Source organism: Silurus meridionalis, chromosome 14, assembly GCF_014805685.1.
Source record: "Silurus meridionalis isolate SWU-2019-XX chromosome 14, ASM1480568v1, whole genome shotgun sequence".
Taxonomy (NCBI): domain Eukaryota; kingdom Metazoa; phylum Chordata; class Actinopteri; order Siluriformes; family Siluridae; genus Silurus; species Silurus meridionalis.
Genome location: NC_060897.1, coordinates 16947467 through 16970935, shown reverse-complemented (window position 1 = coordinate 16970935; position 23469 = coordinate 16947467). Strand labels below are relative to the sequence as shown.

Sequence of the window (23469 nt, the reverse complement as noted above, 5' to 3'; positions counted from 1 at the left end):
CCAGCATGTGTGTAAGGCAGACACAGACGACCCTGACAGAACACAAAGAAGACTTGTGCAAACCATGTATGTGTGTTTGTGTTCGTAGGTTTGTTCAGACAGGCGTAACAGAAAGAAATTTAGAATTTTGATGAAGAACAGCAGACCAACAGACCAATACAATACTAGTTATATTTTATAAAAGTGCTAAATATAAATAATGTACTAGATGATTATGGATGAGTAAAATGTTATTCAAATCGAATATAGAACCATTAAATATATTAGAATAGAAATTTACTGACATGCTTCTGAATGGAACTTCATTATCTTTGACTTGTTTTGAAGTCCTCAGTGCTGGAGCAGCATGGAAACCAGCACCACAATGCACTCAATCATTTACTAATTCTACTCTGTAACTTTTGATAACTTTATTATTTCTCCTCACAATCCAGAAACTCAAGCAAGGCAGCTCTTATTGAATGTCAATCACAATGTCTGTTGATTCCAAAAACATTTACTGTACCCTCTTAACCTAGGCAGAATCTGTGGTTGTCTTTTTGGGGAGTGACATCAAGGGGAACACAGACGTTATTAGGTATTAGTTTGGACTTTGAGTAAAAAAAAAAAAACTAGGAATGTAAATTTAGTTTTGAGAAAGAAAGCTGCAGACTTCTCTTTATCCACATGCTGTTCCTTGTTCCCAGTTACCTGGTAAGGGATTTTAGACAAAAAGGCCACAGTTTACAAAGTTTACAATTTCCAGTGAACTTGTGTGGAGTCAGAGATAACCCAAAGATTTGAATAGTTTTTTATTTATATAATGCTAGTAACGGTGTCAATCATCACAGCACAGCTAAAATTTAGAGTTAGGTTTCTAATGAGCAAATCAGCGGTGACTGGCAAGAGAAAACTCTCAGAGATGCAGTGAGGAAGAAACGAGTAAAAAAAAAAAAAACACCCATGAGGTCAAATCTGTTCCAGTCCCAGAATGAATGACCTATGAATCCCACTGATCTCAAATCTAATGCAAACAATGTTACCGTACTTCAACATGTGTTTAAGTTATTAGAGGACGTTGTTAAACAGTCTGGAACAGCTTGGGATCAGTCACACACAAACAATATTGGCACTGTGGCTGAAGGCTTTTGAAGACCATCATATGAGGAGGTAATCTAAATGAAGTATCTCTGTGTTGACTGATATGGGGGGCGGGATGCAGCCAACAGCACAGCTTTGTACTAGAAAAGGTTCCTTGCAGCCACTCAGTCTGAGCTCTCTTCATGACAAAAGTTTATAGATAAGTCCATACTGATAGCGGACACCATACCACCAACAAGTGTGTATATATCTGCTGTCTGACTGTCCACAGGTGTAACATTTGGCCCTTTCAAATCCACCTGGCAAAAGCCAAAGGAAGTAGACAAACTGCAGCCTTTCTTTTCCGCTCCACTCAACTGCCCTAAACATCCCTTTGCCTTTAGCAGGCTGAGTACAGGCCCGGTTTGGCACAAGAACACTCATGCTGGAGGTGTCAGGTTGCATCGCACTTTGGAGGGAGTAACACGCTCAAAGCAACTGCCTGTGAAACCCTACCTGTATACCTGTTGCAAACAGGACTTTTATCTCTGTGATGTCAGCCAGGCATGGGTCAAGCAAAAGAGGAGAGAGGTTTTGGCTCCTGACAAAGTGACCAACATGCCTGACCTGAGACAACTATACGCAGTAAAGACATTCAGCATGTTCTTCCCAGCAGTGAGAAACAGCCATAAGAAAAAAAACCCTATTAAAGCATTAACAGTCACCACTATCCAACAACACATCCATCCAACCTAAAACCTTTAAATCAGCCGCAGTTATACTCTGGGCCTGTATTATTGGGTTAGAGAGGGAGCACAGTTAGTGTCTGATAATGTTTCAGGACAAATCTCTTAAAAACAGATGGCTTATTGGGTCCTTTTCTTTTGATGTACCCAACGCCTTGTTAAAGTATGGTTTCTCTTTCATAGAATTTTTGTTTCCAGTGCAGTTTGGAGATGCATATGAACTGCCATTCACACAAGCACTGCTATCCAAGAGATACTTTTTCTAATTAAATGAGATACAAAAATAAAGTGTCAAATTTAAAACTCCTTTACATATGTTGAATTAAGAAAACAAACTCAACATTACAATCATACCAGAGTTTCATAGTTTCCATATCTTACATGGTTTGCTGACAGCAAGAGATTCCTCTGCCTATGCTTTACATTCTCATGTTTGATCTATTCTCTTCTTTGTGCCTGATCATTTGTTTATGCTGCTGTTGACAGATGGTACCAGTGGTGATAGATTGTGAGTAAAGGGGTCCAACTGTGATCCTATGGGGTGGGAGTGGACTTGAAGCAAAGCTTCTTTACTACTATAAAGATATATAACCTGTGTGAGTAGGAGTGTGAACAGCCAAGAAGTCAGCACTGAGGTATGCCCTGGATTTTATTTTAAACTGTGCTACATAAGTGCAGCCATTCTTCCACAGGGAGCCCATGAGGCCATCATAACATGTAGTGCACTGTCCGCTCACTCCTACCCATAGCAAAAGGCTTGCATTAGTGTATGAATGAGAATGCTTCTCCCACATTGCCCAGTGCAAACCATCAATTGCCTCTATTTCCCAATCTGGGATCTTGGGCTTTGTTCTGAAGGCAAATCCTTACTTTTTGTAACTCTTTGCACTTCAAGTTCCATGTTTTTTTCTTTTTTCATCATGTTTTGAAAGGAATTGAAAAGCTGTTTTCACAGTTCATCCCTGGCTTTATTTCTTTTGTACACATCACATGCATCCCTGGTTAATTTTTTTTTTGCCAAAAATATTCATGTATCATTTAAGAACCAGTGCTTGAAAAGTTAGTAAGTTAGTTTCTGTGGGGAATCAATTTCTACTAATGATATGGTCAAAAAGGAGGGCAGATCAAAAGTAAAGTATCTTGATCTGAAGCTGGCCTGAAATGTTTTCTCTGCTATTATGAAAAAGTGTTATTAAAGATGATCTTTAACTCAGCTGCTCACAAAAACAAATTGCAGAGAGACAGGCCACCTTGAATGATAACCTTTCAACATAAAGAACAATGTGCAGGCACTTAAGTTAAAGCCTCTGCAGTCAGAAGTAAGTGAGCACTCAAGGTATGGTAAGGTAAGGTAATCTTACTATCGCTTGTTCTCATTTACTCTCTGAGAAGACTGTCAGAGAGATTCAGAAGCTTACTTACAAAACCTACTAATTTTAGCTCTTCAAATGGTTAAATGAAATAGGACAAAAATACAAGGTGTATAGACGATCAGAAATATAACCAGGGAAAATAATTCCATTTCATGTATATCAAACTTAAAAATGGGGTTATTTGACGTGGCATGGGGTTATTTGATGTGGCATGGTTTCTGACCTGGCAGTTTCACATACAAAAAACAAACAAACAACATAATAAAAAACAGTGATTAGTAGCTCTGTAGGTTTTCTGGGTTGTTGACAGGAGAGAATGGCCATACCAGTTTGAGACGCACTACAGTAAATAGCCATACCAAGCAGAAAGCTCCCAGAAGATATCTAAATTTTAGATATCTAAGTTCAGCTAAGTTCAGCTCCTATTAGCTTAACAGGAAACTGAAGCTTTAGTGAGAAAACGGTCACCAGACAGCTGAGGATTAGAAAAATAGCAAGCAGAGTTTTTCTAGTCTTCAACTATGTAGTTCATTACATTTTGAAAAATGTTTCATTAAATCACAAGTAACTCTCTTTTACAGTCTTCACTCTCGAAACTACTCATTTTTTATTTTAAACATGTTTTAGATCATTTGCCATTTCCTCCCCATGTCTGATCTCTAAATATGTTTGTGTTCGTAAAACAGTTCCTATAGATATCATTCTGCATTTCTGTTCATTAATAGAAGCTAGTTTACTCTTAAGAAACAGTCTAATGAATTCAAATAAGTGCATTTCCACAGTGCTCAGAAAGACTAGCATCTTGGGACAACAATGACCCTTGACTTGTGTAGCAAACTGACCATGACGAGCCGTTCGTCTTATCTACTGTACAATGTCTAAATGTGGTTTCCAGCAGCAGCTACAATAAAAATACTAAGTAGACCTTCTGTTATTCATAAAATATCAGCAGGTTCTCTTTCTGAAAATAATGAAAAAATGTCTAAGTAAATCTTACAAGAGTAACAAGCTTATACTGTGCTTATTATATCTCCTGTCAAGTCTTGATATTTTAGGTATTCCTGTTACTCCTGAAATCATGGAAATAAGCATCATTGAATTGGACAGGCAAAAACAGTGCATGTGTAGCAACCAGAAGCCTTTGTTTGTAACAGCATGGCAGTCATCCAAGTATTCTGTTAAACCGTAACCTAACCTGCTTTTCGGTAGTAGAGCCAAAATGCAAAATCCGGCTCTGTATCTTTTTTTGAGCTTCCTTCCTGCTAGTTAGGGTATGATTTATGACTGCAGTCCAACTTGTGAAACGTCTCCTCAGGTAACTTATAGCAGTGAGTTGAACAGTAGTGACAAAAATGACAGAAGTGTATCATGTATCAGAGACACTAATTTGTGAATGGAGGCTTTTCAGCCTCAGCCTTTTGTTATAAATCTACAAATGAGATGCTTAAGTTATGTAGTGGGAAGCCGCACATTTTCACTTATCGCCCTGTGTGTCCTAACAACTCAGTTCCAGCACCTGTGTTAGCTCCTTTTGTTGAGTCTCCCGAGTACAGGTGGTACACATGCAGCTCAGTGTAAGGAGAAAATAATTTTACTCTCCAGAAGATAATGATTTGAACAACTGACCACATTATAATTGATTCCCACTGATTTGCACACAATTCCCCAGTACAGGCCCTTTATAAAATATCAGATGAATATGATGTCATGCTATTTTTCCTATGGCTGCATTTCAAAATCATCTCTCTCTCTCTCTCTCTCTCTCTCTCTCTCTCTCCCCTCAGTACTCTCTAATAAAACTAAGAATTTCACCTCAACATGAACCCGAAATATACACCCCCACACACATAATGTCAAACCCTAAGAGACAAAGAAGAAAAAGAAAGGTCTCTTCCTCCACTTTCAAAGCTACTAAAAATCATGACTAATTTTATACAAGAGGATGATATACAGCAAACAGCTAATAGTGAGTCTGTTTTTTTTTTTTTATCTCTCCCAATTCTCTATTGGTCTCCTTGGAATATTACTTTATTCCACTCCCCTGATGTACTGCTCTGTTCCTCTGGATCCAATAATTAATACATAGGTAGCTCCTGTGCATACATATTTGTGTGATGAATACTTTCTGTTGTTTTTCTGAGAGATGGTTTGGTGCTGATAATCAGCAACAGTTGTTACTCTGGAAATATAGGTAACAAAAAGAATATTAATTGTAAAAATAACAAATACACATCATGCCCCTTTAGGGTAAATTGGATTTTTACATGAAGGCATTTCACCTTACCATGCATAATTTTTTCCCCCCTATTGAACCCTGTTGTTTTAAGCATTATTTATTTATTTACTATTTGATTATTAACGTTCTTACATTTTTCATTTTTAGGGCTGAGTGTCGGCAGCACCATGAAGCCCTTCCACTGTCTTCTGCTGCCCCTTCTCCTCTATCTGCAGATGTCATCCTGGGCACTGGTCAATAGCTGTCCAAAAGACTGTACTTGTTTAAATTCAGACTCTATTTTCTGTTTTGCACGCCAGGCCACAACCATGCCCCAAGGCGTGCCTGAATCAACAAAAAAACTGTATGTCTTCAAGAATGGCATTGAGACCATAGAGCAGGAAGATTTTATTGGATTAGAAAGCCTAGAGATGCTGGACCTCAGTCAAAACAAAGTGAATGAACTACCAGCTCATGTGTTTGAGCCACTATCTTCCCTTCGTAACCTGGATCTTTCATCTAACCAAATCACGCATATTTTTCAGGACAGTTTTGCTGGACTGGAGTTGCTGGAAAGACTGTATCTTCACAGCAACTCCATTAGAAGCATACACCCGGCGGCCTTTGATGGCCTGGAGCGGTTACTTGAGTTGAAGCTGTACAGAAATAAGATGACAACAATACCTGCTTTAAAAATGCCTAATCTGCTTCTACTAGATCTGCGGTTCAATAAAATCCCTTCACTAGGGCCAGCTGACCTTCAGGCACCCAAATTAGAGTCACTCAAATTGGGTGGATTGGGGCTTAGCACCCTGAATCAGGAATTCTTGGGTAGCTTCAAGAACCTTCATGAGCTGGACATTTCGAACAATCAATTAAAGGTTTTTCCTCGAGTGCTGTCGGAAGCAATGGGCTTGGTCACACTTAGTTTAGCAGGAAATCCCATGGGTCCTTTAAAGTGGAAACATTTTGAAAACCTGACTGAGCTTCAGGATTTGGACATCAGCAACCTCAGCTTGCAGAGCTTGCCAGAAAACATGACCATGCTTTTTCCTCACTTAAAAAAACTTACTGTTGCAGAGAACCCATTTAACTGCCTCTGCACACTGGCCTGGTTTCACATCTGGCTACGTAATAATCAGATAATGCTTGGAAGGACAGAGGAGACCCGCTGTCATTTTCCTCCTCGAAATGCAGGAAAAGTGCTGGAAAGACTAGGACATAATGACTTTGGATGCCCTGTAACGACTACTATAAGTCCAGCTAAGACAACAACACTGGCACCACCTCTGATCACCACTTTGCACAGCACAACACGTGCAATTCCCCTCAAGCCCAGCAATGAACCTTTTTCAGAGACAGACATTCATGTTCTACCTCCAGTCCCAGCTTCCCCAAGCAGCAGTGCAGGCTCAGGTCTGAACATACATTTTTGTCCATCCAATATCTGCCTAAATGGGGGCACATGTTGGCTGGATCATCAAAGTCAATTTAAGTGCACGTGTCCTCATGGGACTTTAGGAAAATATTGTGAGAACAAGGAGGATTTGTCTCTACCTGAAAATGTCTCTACAGCATCAATCAATGTGTTGCCTGAAATCTTTGTAAACACAATAACAAGCTCATCTATTCTGGTGGACTTTAATCGCTATGTCGCTAGACGTTCAAATATCCATACTGTCAAACTAACTTATAGAAGCCTCTCAGGATCAGATAAACGTCCACAGCAACGCAACATTCCAGCCATTCATCAAACCTACACACTGCGTGGACTGCTTCCGAATTCCACATACTCCATCTGTGCCAGTTTACTGGATGAGACCATTGATGTAGACAGGGTATGCACAGAGGCTCAGACGTTAAACCAGCAGCACACCAGCGCACAAGTAGAGGATCCACAACTTGCAACAATGCTTTTGCCAGCACTGACTATTGTTCTCCTGTTAGTGCTGATGGTCATTGCTGCCGGTGTAGCTTGTTACATGCACAGAAAAAAAAAAGCACAATTGCACCTGTATTGTGACCCTTCACAATTGGAATTGGAGGGTGTTAAAGTAGGTTTGGACAATGAAGCCCTGCCCCAAAAGCAGCCAGACATAATGTCCTCTCAATCAGTAGTGCAGAAAGATTTCTTGGACTATGAGATGCCACTCATACAAGACTGCTGTGTTGAAAACAACACAAATACTTTAAAGCCATGCTGAGTTTGATACTTGGGGATATTTTATTGGGCAAAGCAAACGACATCTTGAATTCTATGATCTTTAAAAGATTAAGATTAAGAGAAATGCTGCCTGCCTTCAGTCAAAACCAAAAACGTTTCTTTTTTTTTCGGCAAAAATGTAGCACAAAAATCATGGTTGAACTATTTTATTCAATATTTTGCTCAGAAGCCCACACGTGGAACTCAAGTGCATTGAATACTCACGGACAATAACGTGTGCTGGAAAATGAAGATGAGGACATCTTTAGTTATGTTAAGACTGCCAATTATGTTGCTTTTGATTTTGAGAGCTGAAGCAAAAATTTTTTTGTGCATTCTTATGTATATTACTGTCTTGTTTTCAGTGTATAAATACAAGTTCTTCTTCCTTTACCTCTTGTGACTGTGAAACAGACAACACAAAATCTTCAAAAAGGATATTTAAAATGCTTCTACCAACAAGTTAATCTAAGGATTTAGTTTGCAAACAAAACCACAGTCTAAGTGGCTAAAAATGATTTGTAAACATGAAACAAACTACAGCCCCTCTTATATTTTCTTATATTTAAAGCTTGATTTTAGGGTTGCTAAATCTGTAAACAGCATCAGTACATTTATTCTATTATCTGCCTTAAACAGGTTTAAAAAATGTTGTAAACAAAACCCACCCTAACCAGTTTCGTGTATTTTACATGAAAACCATGAAAAATACGATTGTAACATCTTTTCACAGAATGTACATTTTGTTGCAGATGCTCTGTACAGTTTGTATGTTAATATTTAATATGTAAATGTAAAGAGAGAAAGAGACTGTGAAATTCTATGATCATGGTGTCATTGTGTCCCAATGATGGACCATATACACATAATAAAGTAATGGTAAAATAGTGCAGCCCTCTTAACTTTGAGAAATAATCAGAAAATCAGAACTTCAATTGGATTATGATTCTATTAATGTGTTATTAATATAATCATTTGTCCAAAGTTAAAAAGAAAAGACATTTTAAATTATGCCCCCTTAACCCTTTTTCTTGAACTCGCTACTATGACAAATGTGGAATATTTCAGAAAGTTCAGTGGGAACTTCTACCATAGTTTGAGCATCATGGGAAGAAGAAAAATATTTTGTGCCTATTGTTTTCAATGAAATTGTTATATTGACTCAGGACAACACTTTGATGTCATCGGTATGCTGTTAAATATAGTCGTATATCATTAGCATATGAGCTAGCTAAACACATTTTTTCTATTGACTAATTCTATGCTAAAAAACAACCCAAAGACTTATGTTGGCAATAAAATGTTCAATTGACACTGCTGACTGAGATTGGCTTTTTGAAGCACATTTCCATAGTTTCAATTACAAAGAATAAATAATGGATAAATGACACCACAGTTGTTAAATCACCTCAATCAAATGTGTTCAGCTATTTTTCTGCTCAAATTCATCTGATCCCTTCTGTTCGACAGTTATCAGGTTAAATATGTGGGTTAAATTGAATAGTTTGCAATTGAATGTATTACTGCAATGCAACTGATGCATCTGTATGGAACACAGTACAGAATCTTATCTCTTTTTAAAACTACATGCAAAAATTAAAGATTAAAGTAAGAATGGATTGATTTTTTTTTCTAGCCTCACAAAGGAAAATGTGACTGTATAACCATTAGCCCAACCTCTTATCAATTGAGAATTGTAATATACAGATGGTTTCATATTAAGGATTTGACTGAGATGGACATGTCATTTAAAGTTATGCTGGTCAGTGAGTATAATTATCCAAACTGGAATACAAGTGTGAACAGTCTAAAACATTGAAAGTATTACTGAATATTTTCAATATGTGTTTATGCAGTTTCCCTGTTTTTTTGGGAAAGCTCTTACCTTGTGTAATAATCATTTACTGTGTGTGTATTTGTATAATAGCATTGCTTTAAAGTTTGCAAATAAATATCAATAAAAAAATCTATATTTGTTATGTTTCGTCATTATTGCTGCCATTTTCTTTCAGGGAAATCCTGGTGAGGTGACAGGGCTGTGCTGCAGTAATGCTCTCAGGCAGAGCAGAAACCTGCTTCCCTGAGATATCAAGCAGCCATGCAAGAGAAGGTAAAAAACAGCACCCAGAGCCAACTTTTACAAGGCTGTTTAGGATTAATTGGCAAGGCAGGAAGGTATTATGTTTTATTTAAGGAGAAAGCTTGAGGCAAGTAAGAGAAAGTGATTGAAAACATACCATGCTCAAATCTAATAAGCGCATTTCACTGTAATCGTCTCCCCTCACCCAAACCGAAGAAGCTGATACTGTTTATTATTGCACACATGCCTGTGACTGACCACCCAGATATTTTACAGGTAGAAGACTAGCTGGAGTGCTTAATGGAATTTAACACACATGCACACACATGTACACACAGATGTTTGCCTTACTATTCTTGTGAGGACTGTCCACTGGCAGAAATCTAACCCTACCCTAAGTAAACCAAAGAAATACCTTCCCACAAGTGACGGTATACCAAATGTCTATTACAGGTCTAAAAATTCTTTTCCTCACTGAGATAAATACAAGCTTGCACACGTACACAAATCTCCTTCTAGCATTGGCAAAATAACAACAATCCAGCTGCAAGCTGTTGTTCAGACGCAGATGAACACAAACAGATAAAACAGCCCAGAGGTGTTTAGCAGGATAGAAAACATGTTAAACAAAGTATGTACACATGCACACAATAATACCAGCATGAATAACAAGCACTGCAGACAAACTGAGAGCAGTGATTGGGTGAGACCGTATACATCACAGCAGATCCCTCAGTTGCAGGAACACAAGCTACTCTGTGTATGGATAGTGGCTGGTACCTGATCGTATGTGTGTATGAAAGTGTGTGCCTCTCTCCTCTCATACCTTCAATTAAAGGATCCTATTATTCACTGAATTTAAGAGTCTAGGCATGCTGGCTCTCTTCCAAACTCAACGATCAGGCTCAAACGTTCAAAGAATCCATTGTAACAATGAAACTCTTTTTTTTTTTGTTGTTATTTTACAAAAAGTCTACACAGTAAATCTTTTTTTTTTATCACAATAATAATGTGTAATAAGATATTTAATGATTTTAAACAACATACAAGCAGTGGCCTGAAGGTGAATAATGACATTTTTCTCAGCCTTTGAATTGGAAACAAGTATTTCTGATCTGCATCTCCTTCTATAAATCTGTATAATGCACCGTATATTATAGTTGAAATGGTTCTGTACTTCGTAGACACACAGTCTGCACATAAAACGTTGTGTTTTGAGAAGATTTCTTGAATTTAATTCAGATGGTGTGTTGGTAAAAAAGCTGATGAACTGAATGATTAACTTAACCTATCCCGATATAGCAACCCAATTACTAACTGTCCTCTCCTGAAAATATTCATAGAAAATGTTCAAGTTAGTTCATTAAGAAATATTTGCCAATGTGGATGTCTATTATTTCTTATTGAAGTTCCCATTTTTGAACACTCAGTGCAACGATAGGTTATACTCAGATACTCAGTGAAGAGGATGTACATTTTTCCCCAATGATGGCACCACATCTGGAAATACTAGTAAATCAATGTATATTTCGATGAAACAAAAATGTATGTAGGTAATTTATACTTCAACGGAATTTGAAATGATAAGAACAGGATGGACAAGGAATGAGATGTTGAACCACACAAATGCTGACTCTAGTAGTAGTAGTATAATAATCTAGTAGTAGTACTTGTGATTATGAGAACACAATAGTGACCTGTGGTTTGAATATCTTCTGTGAAACATTTGACAAAAACAAGAAAGTGCAAGAAGTATTTTGTGCACAAGCTTTTAGATAATAAAACAGCACTCTTCAAAGTAAATGTGCTGGATATTAAGGTGTATAAAGTGTCAAGTCAAGTCAAGCTTATTTCTATAGTGTTTTTGATTCCAAAAACATGCCCAAGAAATTAAAATCTAAAAATAAGTAAAAACCTCATTTTGGAACAATAAAGCAAAAAAAATGGTGGCAATGAGAATGAATTCTGTTATTATTATTAAATGTGGAAATCCTATAGAAATGTAAATCTGCCATCAATAATAGAGAGTAACATTCCGAAGAGGGAAGCGTAGAGGGGTCAGAGTGTGATAGAACAGCTGCTAAGAACAAAATGTGCCTACAATTAAACCCAAATTTTGCAATAAAGAAGATCGCCCCCAAACATCTGCATCCAATTAGCTTCAGTTGGCAGACAGATAAGCCCAATTCCTGACTAATATCTTGCACAGTGTAAATGTCAAAATGTGCTAATTGTATCTGCTGCACTGCTATTGTTGTTTCTAACCTGCATTATGCTGACTAGGATGGTATTTAGGTGGAGAGGATTTAATGGTAACCATCACTGAAAAAGAACAACAAATCCAATGGGAGGGTGTTGAGAAAAAAACGAGTCCCATCTTCTGGAATGTTTTACGACTCTTAGCTCTAATGAAAGTCCCACATATGCACATGGAGCCTGAACTTTCCAACACACAATTTCACTGCTCTTAAATACATGGGGGAAATTAATAATTTAAGAATGCCCAATTCTACCAAAGAAACCTGGTTCCTATGTTTAGGTTCCTAGGTATGCTTATGCTTAGACTGGTTGTTTTAAGTTTAGCCTGAAGCATGTACATGACTTTATCCCCCGATGTGTCTGAGTTTAACACTCCTCAAAGATTTGCCAATCTGCCTGTCTAGATAAACACTGCATTTGGTTTGGCAGAGGACATTTTAATGTAGATGAAGGACATGAGAAGAGAACATATTGGAGGCAACCTCTTTTACATACACTGAACACACAAGGATGTTTACCTTTTCATCATCCAAGTTTTAAGCAGTTGTTTATCATATCCATTTTTCCAGCTACAACCAAAACTAATTTATTTGAGAGAACTTTGTACAGCTCATTGCAAAACTTACACTTACTGTTAATTACACACACACACACACACACACACACACACACACAAACACAAAAAAAAAAAAAAAAAACAAGATTGTAATACAACTGTTACAACCTAATCTAAATTTGTCATGGCTGGTGTTATGACTAGAATAAGGCATATGTGATATCTTCAAGCTGCAGGGATCAGATAAGCGCTATCTCACTTTAATCTCAGCTGTCCAGGAGGAGTGAGTGCTTAAGTTCTTCCAGGTGCCAAAGCTGTACATCACAAGCTGTTTTTGTATACAATCAAATCCAAGCTCAATCTGGCACGAGGCAAGTTTCTTATTTTGGGATTAGTAGGTCAGATGCAGGAGCCAACATAAAAATCAACAAAAAAAGGCATAGGCATATGTCTTCGTGTGTGTGTGTGTGTGTGTGTGTGTGTGTGTGTGTGTGTGTGTGTGTGTGTGTTTGTATATTCAGCGAAGAGGACACGTTGATAGTTTGGCACTAAATAATGCAAAAAAGAAATATCAATCATCACTGCCCACATGCAAGCACATTCTCTTGGGTGGGCCATAACATTAAACCCAAAGAAGCCAAAATTCAACAAACTGCTTGCATGAGCTGTATACTGGATGACCTGTGACCTCCTCCCCTGTCCTTTGCCCCAGCAAGAATGGGAAGTCAGTCCCCTTAGAACAAACAGGCATTATAATCAGACATGAGCCACCAGGGTTTGAAGGTTTCACAGAGCTCCGGATGTTCTCTCACTCACTTTGATTGCAGGAAACGCCTGGACATTGACAAGCTGCTCAATCGGTGTTCTGAATGGCAGAGCAGGAAACACTTACTCCTTTATCAACTGTTGTCAAGCCAATCAAACTGATGTCTTGAGCTGATGGACTAACAATGTTGGACATGGCCATGGTGGCCAAAAACTGCATAAAGCATTTAAATGTTAAACACACAAATTCATCACTAATAAGTCTGTGTATGTATCAGTTCAATACATAAGACGGTTTCCTAGACCAGGTACTGCTAGGGATGGCTCCACATGGATAGCCTGAAAATACACAAGATTACTGTAACCGCTGAGTAACCATGAAGATAGCTTAACACTGCAATCAAAATGAACAGTTTTGCTATGATGACTTTGGATTGCAGTCACCACAAAAAACACTCAGGTCTCTATCAGTGAACTGCTTATAATCTCAATAAAATTCATGAGAGATCTAAAATGAATGAATATTCATGACTGATGCTTCACTTTTGCGTTGGGTTCCTGTCAAAGTTTCTGCTTCATATCATTTCATGTTCATTTCAATGTTCTTGTCAACATATATAAAATTTATATAAAATAAAACATGCTTTTTTCCTGACGTTATAATTCTCCCACTGTGCTGCAGGATGCATACATTTTATTTTGAATATACTGCAGTTATATATTCATTTAAATAAATTGTAAAACTGAACTACAGATGTTTTCACCAAAAATCATTTAAACTTTTTTTCAACATTTCAAAATCAACTTATTTTGTATTCTGACATTCAGTCTCAAAGTGTCTATAAGTAAACTGAGCTCAGTCCATAAATAAAAACAGAAATGCTTTGAATGTAGCCATGTTTTCTTGAGCTAGATTTGTCTTTCAGGACTCTGAGAAACAGTGGTGGTTTGGACTGGCCTTGTACTCAGTTCCTCTTTCCTGTAATAAGGCTATCCAACGCAGTGTTCTGGCACCACATAAACACAAAAGTGCCTATATGCCTCGTCTTCTAATACCAATGCCGCGTGCCAGCATGCGCCCATGAAGAAAACTGCTGATCAGGCTGAACAGTGGCAGTTCCATGTGTGGTACCCCTCATCTCCCATCACACACCAGCATGCTATTGGCTCTGTACCATCCGGCCCCTAACCCACACCAGCTTCTAAATCCATCAGTGCATTTTTTTTACCTCTGAAGAGATGCAATTAAAAAGGAACCACCGAAAGGTCAACATGAGACCACACCGTGCCAACTCCCGCCAGCGCTCCCTTACTGACACAGCTATACATTTTGATTTGGTGCTGCTGCCAAAAGGTGGTTTCAAAATAGAAGTGGTGTGTGTGTGTGTGTGTGTGTGTGTGTGTGTGTGTGTATATGTGTGTCTTTTGCATTTCTGTCAGGGTAGAGGCTGAGAGGGGTTTAGGATGCATGATGTAAGCAGTTTGGGTTAAACGCTGCTGTTCTCAGACTCAGAGTAGTAGTTTTATTATCCAGAAGTAAAACTGAAAAGTCTAAATTAAATGTATAGCTACTGAGGGCATAAACATCTACACAACCCTTAAAATAAAAAGTTTTTTGCGATTAAAAAAATTACACTAATATCAAATCTTTTTTCTACCTTCTCCCAGTCATTATCTCACAGGATTAACAAATAAAAAACACATCAGACCGCAACACATATTGCAACATGTTTTGGGACAATTTAGGCAAGCAGGATGTTTTCTTCATGAGAAAGAGTTTCTGTCTAGCCACCCTACCCTCATAGCCCAGACATGTGAAGAATAGAAGATATTGTTGTCACATGCAGGGAATGACTGCTAGTCGGCAGATATTCTCGCAGCTCATTTAATGCCGCTGTAGGTCTATTGGCAGCCTCCCTGATATGTTTTCTTCTTGTCCTTTTTGTCATTTTTTGGAGAGACAGCCTGTTCTTGGTGATGTGGAAAATAGTCCTTAATCATAATCACTTCACTGATGAAAGATGTATTTTCTGTGGTGAATGTCTTTATTCTTGGTGTGCACACTTATGCAACAGGTAAATGAACACTAATTTTTTCCTCTGAAACATTTCTATTTGCTTTCCCACTTGAATTTAATTAGTTGTTTTATTCCATTTAAAAGAGAAAAGTGAATTAACTCACTCAACTGATTCAGTTTTTTAACTTCACAAAAAACTGCCAAAAACAGTGTAGACTTTTTATATTTCGTGTACTTTTATATACACTGTAATGCGCAGTAAAAATCAATCAAGGATATAATACATGGGAGATTGAAGATCTAAAAAAAAAAAAGCTAATTATAAACAAACAAAATGTAACACCCACACAATAAGGAATTAACAGGGCTGATGAAGAGGCCTCTGTCCATGACAAACATAATGAAATGTGACGTGAAGTGAATGACAAAATCACAACAGGACCGGATTCGGTTATGTACCGCACGCATCAGGTTGCGTGCGCTTGTGTGTGCAATCAGGTGTTAGGAGCTCATGTCTTGTCCAGTTTCAGCCACAGCACCTGCACACTCACCCTTTTACATACATGGTAAATTCACTGTGAGCCACAGACACACACACACACACACACACACACACACACACACACACACACACACACACACACACACACACACACACACTCACTCTATTTAGCCAATAAAAACTAAACCCCTTCCTAATTTTTTCTAAAGCTGGGCCTCTTTCTTTCCGCCCTTCTACAAATATCCCATCTGAGGACCTTTGTGCTTTGTCCAGTGTTATTTTTTCTTACACACTCTTTGCTACAGATCCTGCCACCCATAGTTGCTGATCGATTGTCATAAAGTTCAACAATGTTCACACTGTTCCCATCTAACATGCTAAAGACCAATTAAACCTTTGTTTTCTTTAGTTAAAATATTTAGACTTACGTAAAAAAAATAAAATACACTGGTAGTCAGTAGCATGCACAATTACTGAACCCCAGACTACCAAAAAAGGGGGTTCTTCTCTGAACAAAATGACATCAAAGCCATTGTATCACCACAGTAGAAAATTTCTTTTTTTTCAGCAAATGCTGATGCACTTAAATGTACTTTGGCAGCCAATACACACTCTAACCTCAGCTATATGAATGCTGAGAATGATACACTCTCAACCGCAGTGAAATACAACACCCTGTGTTTATGTTAATAACCAAAGAGCAGTTCTCCACACAGTACATATAGAACACACATATCTTTGTACACATCTTTCACATGGCATCAACATATTTTAAGGAAATAATTCATCATCTTAATTAATACTAGAATATCTCTGTAACTGCACATAGAAGCATGAACAAGAAGCACTTTTGCAGATGTTTACATACCTTCACTCTAAGAACCAATTAAAAGTGTCCATTAAAGTGTACATAATTCCGTGCCAGTTGTGGATACCTTTTGCATGCAAACAATTTCCTGCATATGAAACTCTTTGCCTTGTGAAATGCACATGATGATATAATGACTTGTGTTATAGGCAAATAAGTGAGGTGTCAAAACAGTCCAAGAATGGTGTGTGTCTGGACAGTGTAAGGTTTATTGGAACGCATATAAAAAACACATCGGTTGTTCATTCATTTATTCATTCATTCAGTGCTTTCCGGATCATGATGCTGGAATGTGAGTCAGCAACAACAGCTCAATGAAATATAAGACTTAAGCTTAAAATAACCTTTGACTCCACCTTGAAACACCACGTCATATGTGCAAATACGCAGTGTACTACATCAGTGTACTGAATCAGATCCTTTCTTTTATTCTTTTTTATAAAATAATTCATAAATTATAAATCAAATATTAGACACTAGTGATACATTTTTACTGTATCTCCACATATTAGACACATTGGAGCATGTGAACTGCCTCTTTTTCTTTTTTTTCATCTGTAACTCTCTCTCTCTCTCTCTCTCTCTCGCTCTGTTTAACAGTCAATAATACTTAACTGTACAATGTTACAGGTGTGGAAATAATTTTTTTTTAAGTTGTGCCATGTAAATTTGGATAGTGGCTCTTAAAGTGCAAAGTGCACAATAAATAATACAGTGTCATATTGTCGGAACTCGACAATATCTATTGACCTTTCCCCGAAACATACGTGCAATCCAGTAACAACTCTTCCACGGCCAGGTACTGGGTTGTGACCCGGTGGTTGAGACCTCTGCCAAAGAGACAATGAGGTAGGGTAGCAATCATTTCCAGTCTACAATCTACTTCATATACTTCAAGTATGAAGTATATACTTCAATAATAATTTATTTTCTATTTATTTTATACTGATAAAATAAATAGAAAATAAATTATTATGTGCACTTCCACAAACTGTATAATATTCACACCTCAGATATGCAGTATACCACTGAAAGACACACGGCTGGGGATAACTGCTAGATAACAGATACTAGATGACACCAATTGAGCATGTAAACTCAGTGCAGGCTCACTGTGTTTTTATAAATCTATGCACAAGCCTGCATGCTAGTCCTCCTTAATGAGTGCACCTGGACACACTGCTGTATGTGTATTGTCTCTCTTTGCTTTGAACTCTAGGAGCATGTATATAGAAATGTCCACAGAACCTGAATGGTGATGATGACACAGGCCCTGTTTTTGTGTTTGTGTGTGTATGTGTGTGTGTTTAGGAATGTTGCTCTTCCAGACTGTTTAAACCCGATGCTTGGTGTGTGAGCAGCACAGGAACCGGTTGATCTTTCTGCAAGTTTAACAGTATTGTGTACCAAAATCATCGGGATCACATTTATGTATATAGATAGTACAAGATGTACATAAAATCCTCAAAATATCTTAGCCTGTCTTAATTACTGTAAACTCTCCCCTCTTATACTAACAGTTTGTGTGAAGCCTGGGTTAAAATCATAGAAAATAGTACAGACAACGATACACAGTAGCTGAGATAGAAGTATTGGGGGAAAATCTCAAAAGCCACACAGACCAAAAAGAATGAGCTGACAAAGCAATTCCTCTTGAAAGCAAACTTCAGTGGGAAAATCCAAGAAGACAGTTTGAGCTCAGAGCTCCTAATGAAGTGACAGATAAAAGCTGCTGCTTCGCTGAACATTCTTTCATGCTGTTGCTTTTCTTCCTCTTTCCATCTTGGTTTCTTTTTAACCCATGACTGTTTCCATTTTAATTATTCTTTCCTTCATTTTTCTTCATAAGTTATCTTTATTCTTTTATACTTTTCAGTTATTTACTTTTGATTACATAATTTGTCTTTCTTTCTTTCTTTCTTTCTTTCTTTCTTTCTTTCTTTCTTTCTTTCTTTCTTTCTTTCTTTTATTTTCAATCTACTCACACTATGGCTTTGTGATGCTCACCCCCATGCCAGGTGTGCTGAGTGCTGCATGTTATCATAATACTGCCTTGATGAACAGTTGACTGTTGTTCTTTCAAACCTGCTGGGCCTCGTCTCTTTTTACAACCATCTCATTTAGTGTTCTCAATGTTTCTCAATGCAGCTGAAAGCTTAATTTAGGCAAAATTAGCTACCAGCAATGCTAACGAAGTAAGCTAGTGGCTGATATAAATTATATAAAAACCCAGCTGTGGCTGATATAAAAACCCAGATACAGATCATGGACCCAGATACACTCAGGAATAGCACATTTGAACGATGACAACTTATGCTAAGTTATGCTATGCTAAACTTAAGCTAATTACAGGATGTTTTCTAAAGGCTGGTCTAGTAGCTAAAACATCAGCTTGACAGGAGTGCAGCGGTGAACACGGCCAAATGAAATACACGTCAGCTGTGGGGGAAGTTGGTAAATCCTCCAGCTCCTGACACTAATATATTTCCCAGTGGACTGCCTGATCTTGTGGACAAACAAAATCACACCAGGGATATGAGATTGGACAGATGTACATGCCACCTGTCAGCAGTCAATAAACTGCTCTGGCTGATTTACAACCAACAACACAGCCAATGATGTTTGTACAAATGATGGCCTGGGGAAGCGCATCAGTAACTACTGAAATTGAAGAACAACAGATTATAAAATGTATTTGGAATTGAAAAGGAGTAGTCAGAATTTCCTTGTGAGAGTTTATATTGTCATAAAAAAGGTTTGATCAAAATACCAGTCTTAACATTTATTTTGTAATTTGCACATTTCTGATAAGTACATAATTATAATCGAATTGCATCACATATTTTATATATATATATATATATATATATATATATATATATATATATATATATATATATATATATAAAATTGTACAGTGTTTGAACTGGTCAGATAATGGTAAAAAGTAATGGTAATCCTCTTATGTGTGAATGCACTCTCATTTGTGTTTTAAGTAAATTATTTTATTTTGCTACTTCAACAAAACTATTACAAACGAACACATCTTGCCTGAAAACATCATTTAATATTTGCACATTTGCAATATTTATCCATTGCTACAATTTGACTTGCTGTTTAGCCCATGTTAGCTACTCAAAAAATTCAAAACTCATCTACCATTAGCAAGTAAACTGCATACCGTAGTTGAATATAATCAGTAAATATTAGAAAATGAGTGAACTCCAACATGCTTTTTCATATTAGGTGGAATTCATTCCTTCATGGTTTTTCATTCCCTCAGTTTTTGCGACTTTGCGTACTCCAGCACAGTGAAATATTTTATTTAGCTGCTCATCCTTTAACATCCACACGGTAGTCTTGCTCAGCCGTCTTCCAGTCTTCCCACAGACATCACATTAGGGAACCTATTAAATGTGTTTTGTAGAATGAGTCAATGGCAGGACATTTATTTATAGCCTTTCTTGTAGCTGTTTTTCTTGCAGCTGACATTTAGCAGTGGTAAGAAAAAAACAATAATTTAATTATCTTACTTACGAATATAATGTCCTCCAAGTTTTCCTAATTAAATCAATGTAAGAAATACTGCTTTTCTACTGCTTTACTTTAACTGTGCAATTGAAAGGAAGTGAGGAGGAATTGGGAGCAGTAATTGTCTGCATATGTGTATATGTGTATGGTGACCTGCCACTGCTGGTTGGCTGCTGTATGTGGGCCACGGGAACCCTGGCAGCACAGGAAAGGGGGAATCTAATGGGAAGCAGGTTTGTTCACTTTATGAGCATAGAGCAAGAACTGCCATTCAACTCGCTGGCCCGAGTCACAAACCTTCACTTACACACAGGAGCCCCAAACCACAGACCCTCTGACTCAAGAATGAGAGTGACAGTAACAGCACAAACACAAAAAACTCTTTGGGTGAGAGAAAGATTAGAAAGATGGTAAGGAGGCATTTCTCCATATCATCTCTGTGTTAATGGAGGGGATAAATGGATTTGAGAGACATATCACATTGCATTTCATCCATGTGTTATAAATAATAGTTAGATCACACTCACATCAACTCACAACAGAGTTGCCAAACTTACTCCTGCCATCCACAACACACACACACACACACACACACACACACACACACACACACACACACACACACACACAAAAAAACATACACACACAAACACACACAAACATACACAGAATTTTGTATATGTGTATTAACTGAATTGTGCTGCTACTGAGTACTAACAGAAAAAGAAAATGAGCAAGATTTAAATAGCATGAATTAGAGCCTTCATCATTGTTAGATGGTTTCGGCACATGGCCACTGAGCCTGATTATACAACTATTAAAATAGGCTGCAGACCTACAGACCCATGCTCTCTGTGTATGGCTATTTAAAATACCGATAAGAACTGTAACAGTGCTAATTCACAGTTCTAATTTCAGTCTCAGGACACTTTCACGCTATTTCTGTACCTGGAAATTAAAGCAAAATGTTTTGGTTTGTTGCTGGGTAATTGTTTGATTTGGTTTGGTTTCACACTGCAAATATTTAAATAAAAGCCAAAAGTGAAAAGAATGGCTAGTAAGGCTTGTAGGTCAAGAAATCTACTCATAAAACTCATAAATACAGCAACAGAAGAAGTGCATGTAAAATTCAACTGGGCATAAAGCACATGGTGCTGGACCTGAATAAAGAATAGTTATACAATTGTTCAGAAACATTTTCTGTAAGTCTCCCTGCATTTCTGTTGCTCTTCAACTCTGTCCTCTAGCTCAGTTTGTGTCCTGTGACATCGTAACTGTCAGTGAACATAGAATATATTCTGCAGTACCTTTAGAAAAGACCTCTTAGAACACCATTCGGTTGTTCCTCTGAGTGAACTTTTTAAAATTCCATATAGAAACTTACAACAGAGCGTTTCCCTAAATAAATAGTGTGGTGTTCAATGCAACAACAATAAGGGAAACTAATCTTCTCTACCAGTAATTCTTTTCTCTTCAATTATTTCTACATTAGACATTTATGAGTGCTGAGTCATAGAAATCCCATGGTCTTGTGTTAGATCGGAGCTCTAACTGCACAGAGATAAATGATCATCAGGTGGAAATGCGATGGGTTGCTGACTCATACAAAGTTTTTATGAACAAGTTACATCCATGCCAAGAAGTGTCTTGTTAATAATCTATCAAAGCTGTGATGATCAAAAATGACCACATCTGGGCTCCTCCTCACAACAGTTTTTCATGGGCCAGCAAAAAATATCCCTTATAAAACAGTTTGTTAAAGTAAAAACAAATTTTAAGACTAGAAAAACTAAACTATTGTATTACACACCATGAGTAAATCCAAGAACTGAGCACAGCTGGAACCCTAAACACCAACCTTTAATCCAAAAAAGAACAACAGCATCTGGGTCTGATGCAGCTTCTGACAGGGAAAGTAATGGGCTTGGATCGATGCACACAACTGAATAAGCCATTCATTTTTAGGCCCATGGGATCAAGCTGATTAAGAAGGGTTGGGATGATTATACTAGATGGCTGAGCCTAGGTCTGGACCAAAATCCTTGATACAGTCCATATAAAAATAAAAAAATAAAACCCAGAAGATTCAATTAATTTAACCATATAAACATTACCAGTCATTACCTACATCTCTACATGCTTTTGGACAAAAACTTCTTCCTGCCTTTTCGCCTTTTTACCAAGTTCCTGTGGTTAGTGGAACCGTCAAGCTTGCAGTGAGCTCCTGTTGAATCAGCAGGCGGTAAAGTTGATAAAATGTTGTCATGTGTAGAAATTTGGTGAAAACGACATGAGGTTGTGTGTAAACAACAAATTTAGTGATATTTTCTGTAACTGCACACAATTAGTGAAGGCACTGAGCTTCCTACTGAGTCGACTATTTAGTCACGCTGCACCCTTAAGGCCCGTGTTCAGACACTAATACAGGGCAGGTGGCGAAAATGCAACAGGGTTTGATTCTAACAGACAAGACTCTGCATATTTTAAATCCAAACTTTAAAAAAGAGTCACATTTACATTTTTTAGGTTTCTTCAGCTGCCTTCAGGTTCCTGTAATAAAACCATAAAGATCTATGTTTAACCCTAAAACTTAAGCGTTAATAATAAAAAAAAAAAATGTCACAAACAAGAAGCCTTTGGGATGCCAAAAATGCTTAATGCACAAAGAACCTACAGAAGACCCCTTTCTATGAGAACACAATAATATTAAAAACAAACAATAAAAAATGTAAAATATTATGACTACAGTGACTTGCAAATAATTCAGACCCCTGGAACTGATGAGATATACAACTGAGAAATAAACATATTCTTCTGTAAGTATTTTTATTGTTAGCTTTACAGTTCAACTTATTTACAAACTTTTTTTCTTACACTAAATAAAGTTAAAATTATTTGCAGGTGCAAACCTAATCCACAAAATATTTAATATAATCCATACAATGAAATATGCACCATGCTCTGGGTATCCTTTCTACCCTCAAAACCTGGGCTTCTTGTCAAAACTGAAGAGAGACAAGATGGAAAAACCAGGGGTATCATAAAAAGAAAAAAAATCAGTCTGTGATTAAATGAAACCTGGTAGAACCTTCACACATCAGCAAGACAGCGGTGCCAAACACAAGGCCACAGCAATGTTGGAGTGGTTAAAACAAAATGTGAATACTCTAAAGTCAAGTTCCAGATCTGAATCCCATACAGCATATGTGATATTGCTTAACGGTTTAGGTCAACAAAATACATCCAACCAACCCAAAGATCCTGAAGCAAATCTATAATAAGGAAAGGGTATATA

At 37.5% G+C, this 23469-nt stretch overlaps 2 protein-coding genes across 4 annotated transcripts in view; one reads left to right on the top strand and one right to left on the bottom strand.

Moving 5' to 3' along the window:
• The window catches only part of vasnb (vasorin b), a 16555-nt gene extending 8051 nt beyond the window's left edge, over window positions 1-8504 (top strand). For both annotated transcript variants that reach the window (XM_046865619.1, XM_046865618.1), the window contains one exon: window positions 5562-8504. In XM_046865619.1, coding sequence (XP_046721575.1) covers window positions 5582-7597 — 2016 coding nt within the window. In that variant the 5' untranslated portion in view covers window positions 5562-5581 and the 3' untranslated portion in view covers window positions 7598-8504. The remainder of the gene's footprint in view (window positions 1-5561) is intronic.
• coro7 (coronin 7) overlaps window positions 1-23469 on the bottom strand; it is a 133476-nt gene that overhangs the window by 37436 nt on the left and 72571 nt on the right. The gene's annotated exons all lie outside the window — the stretch shown is intronic.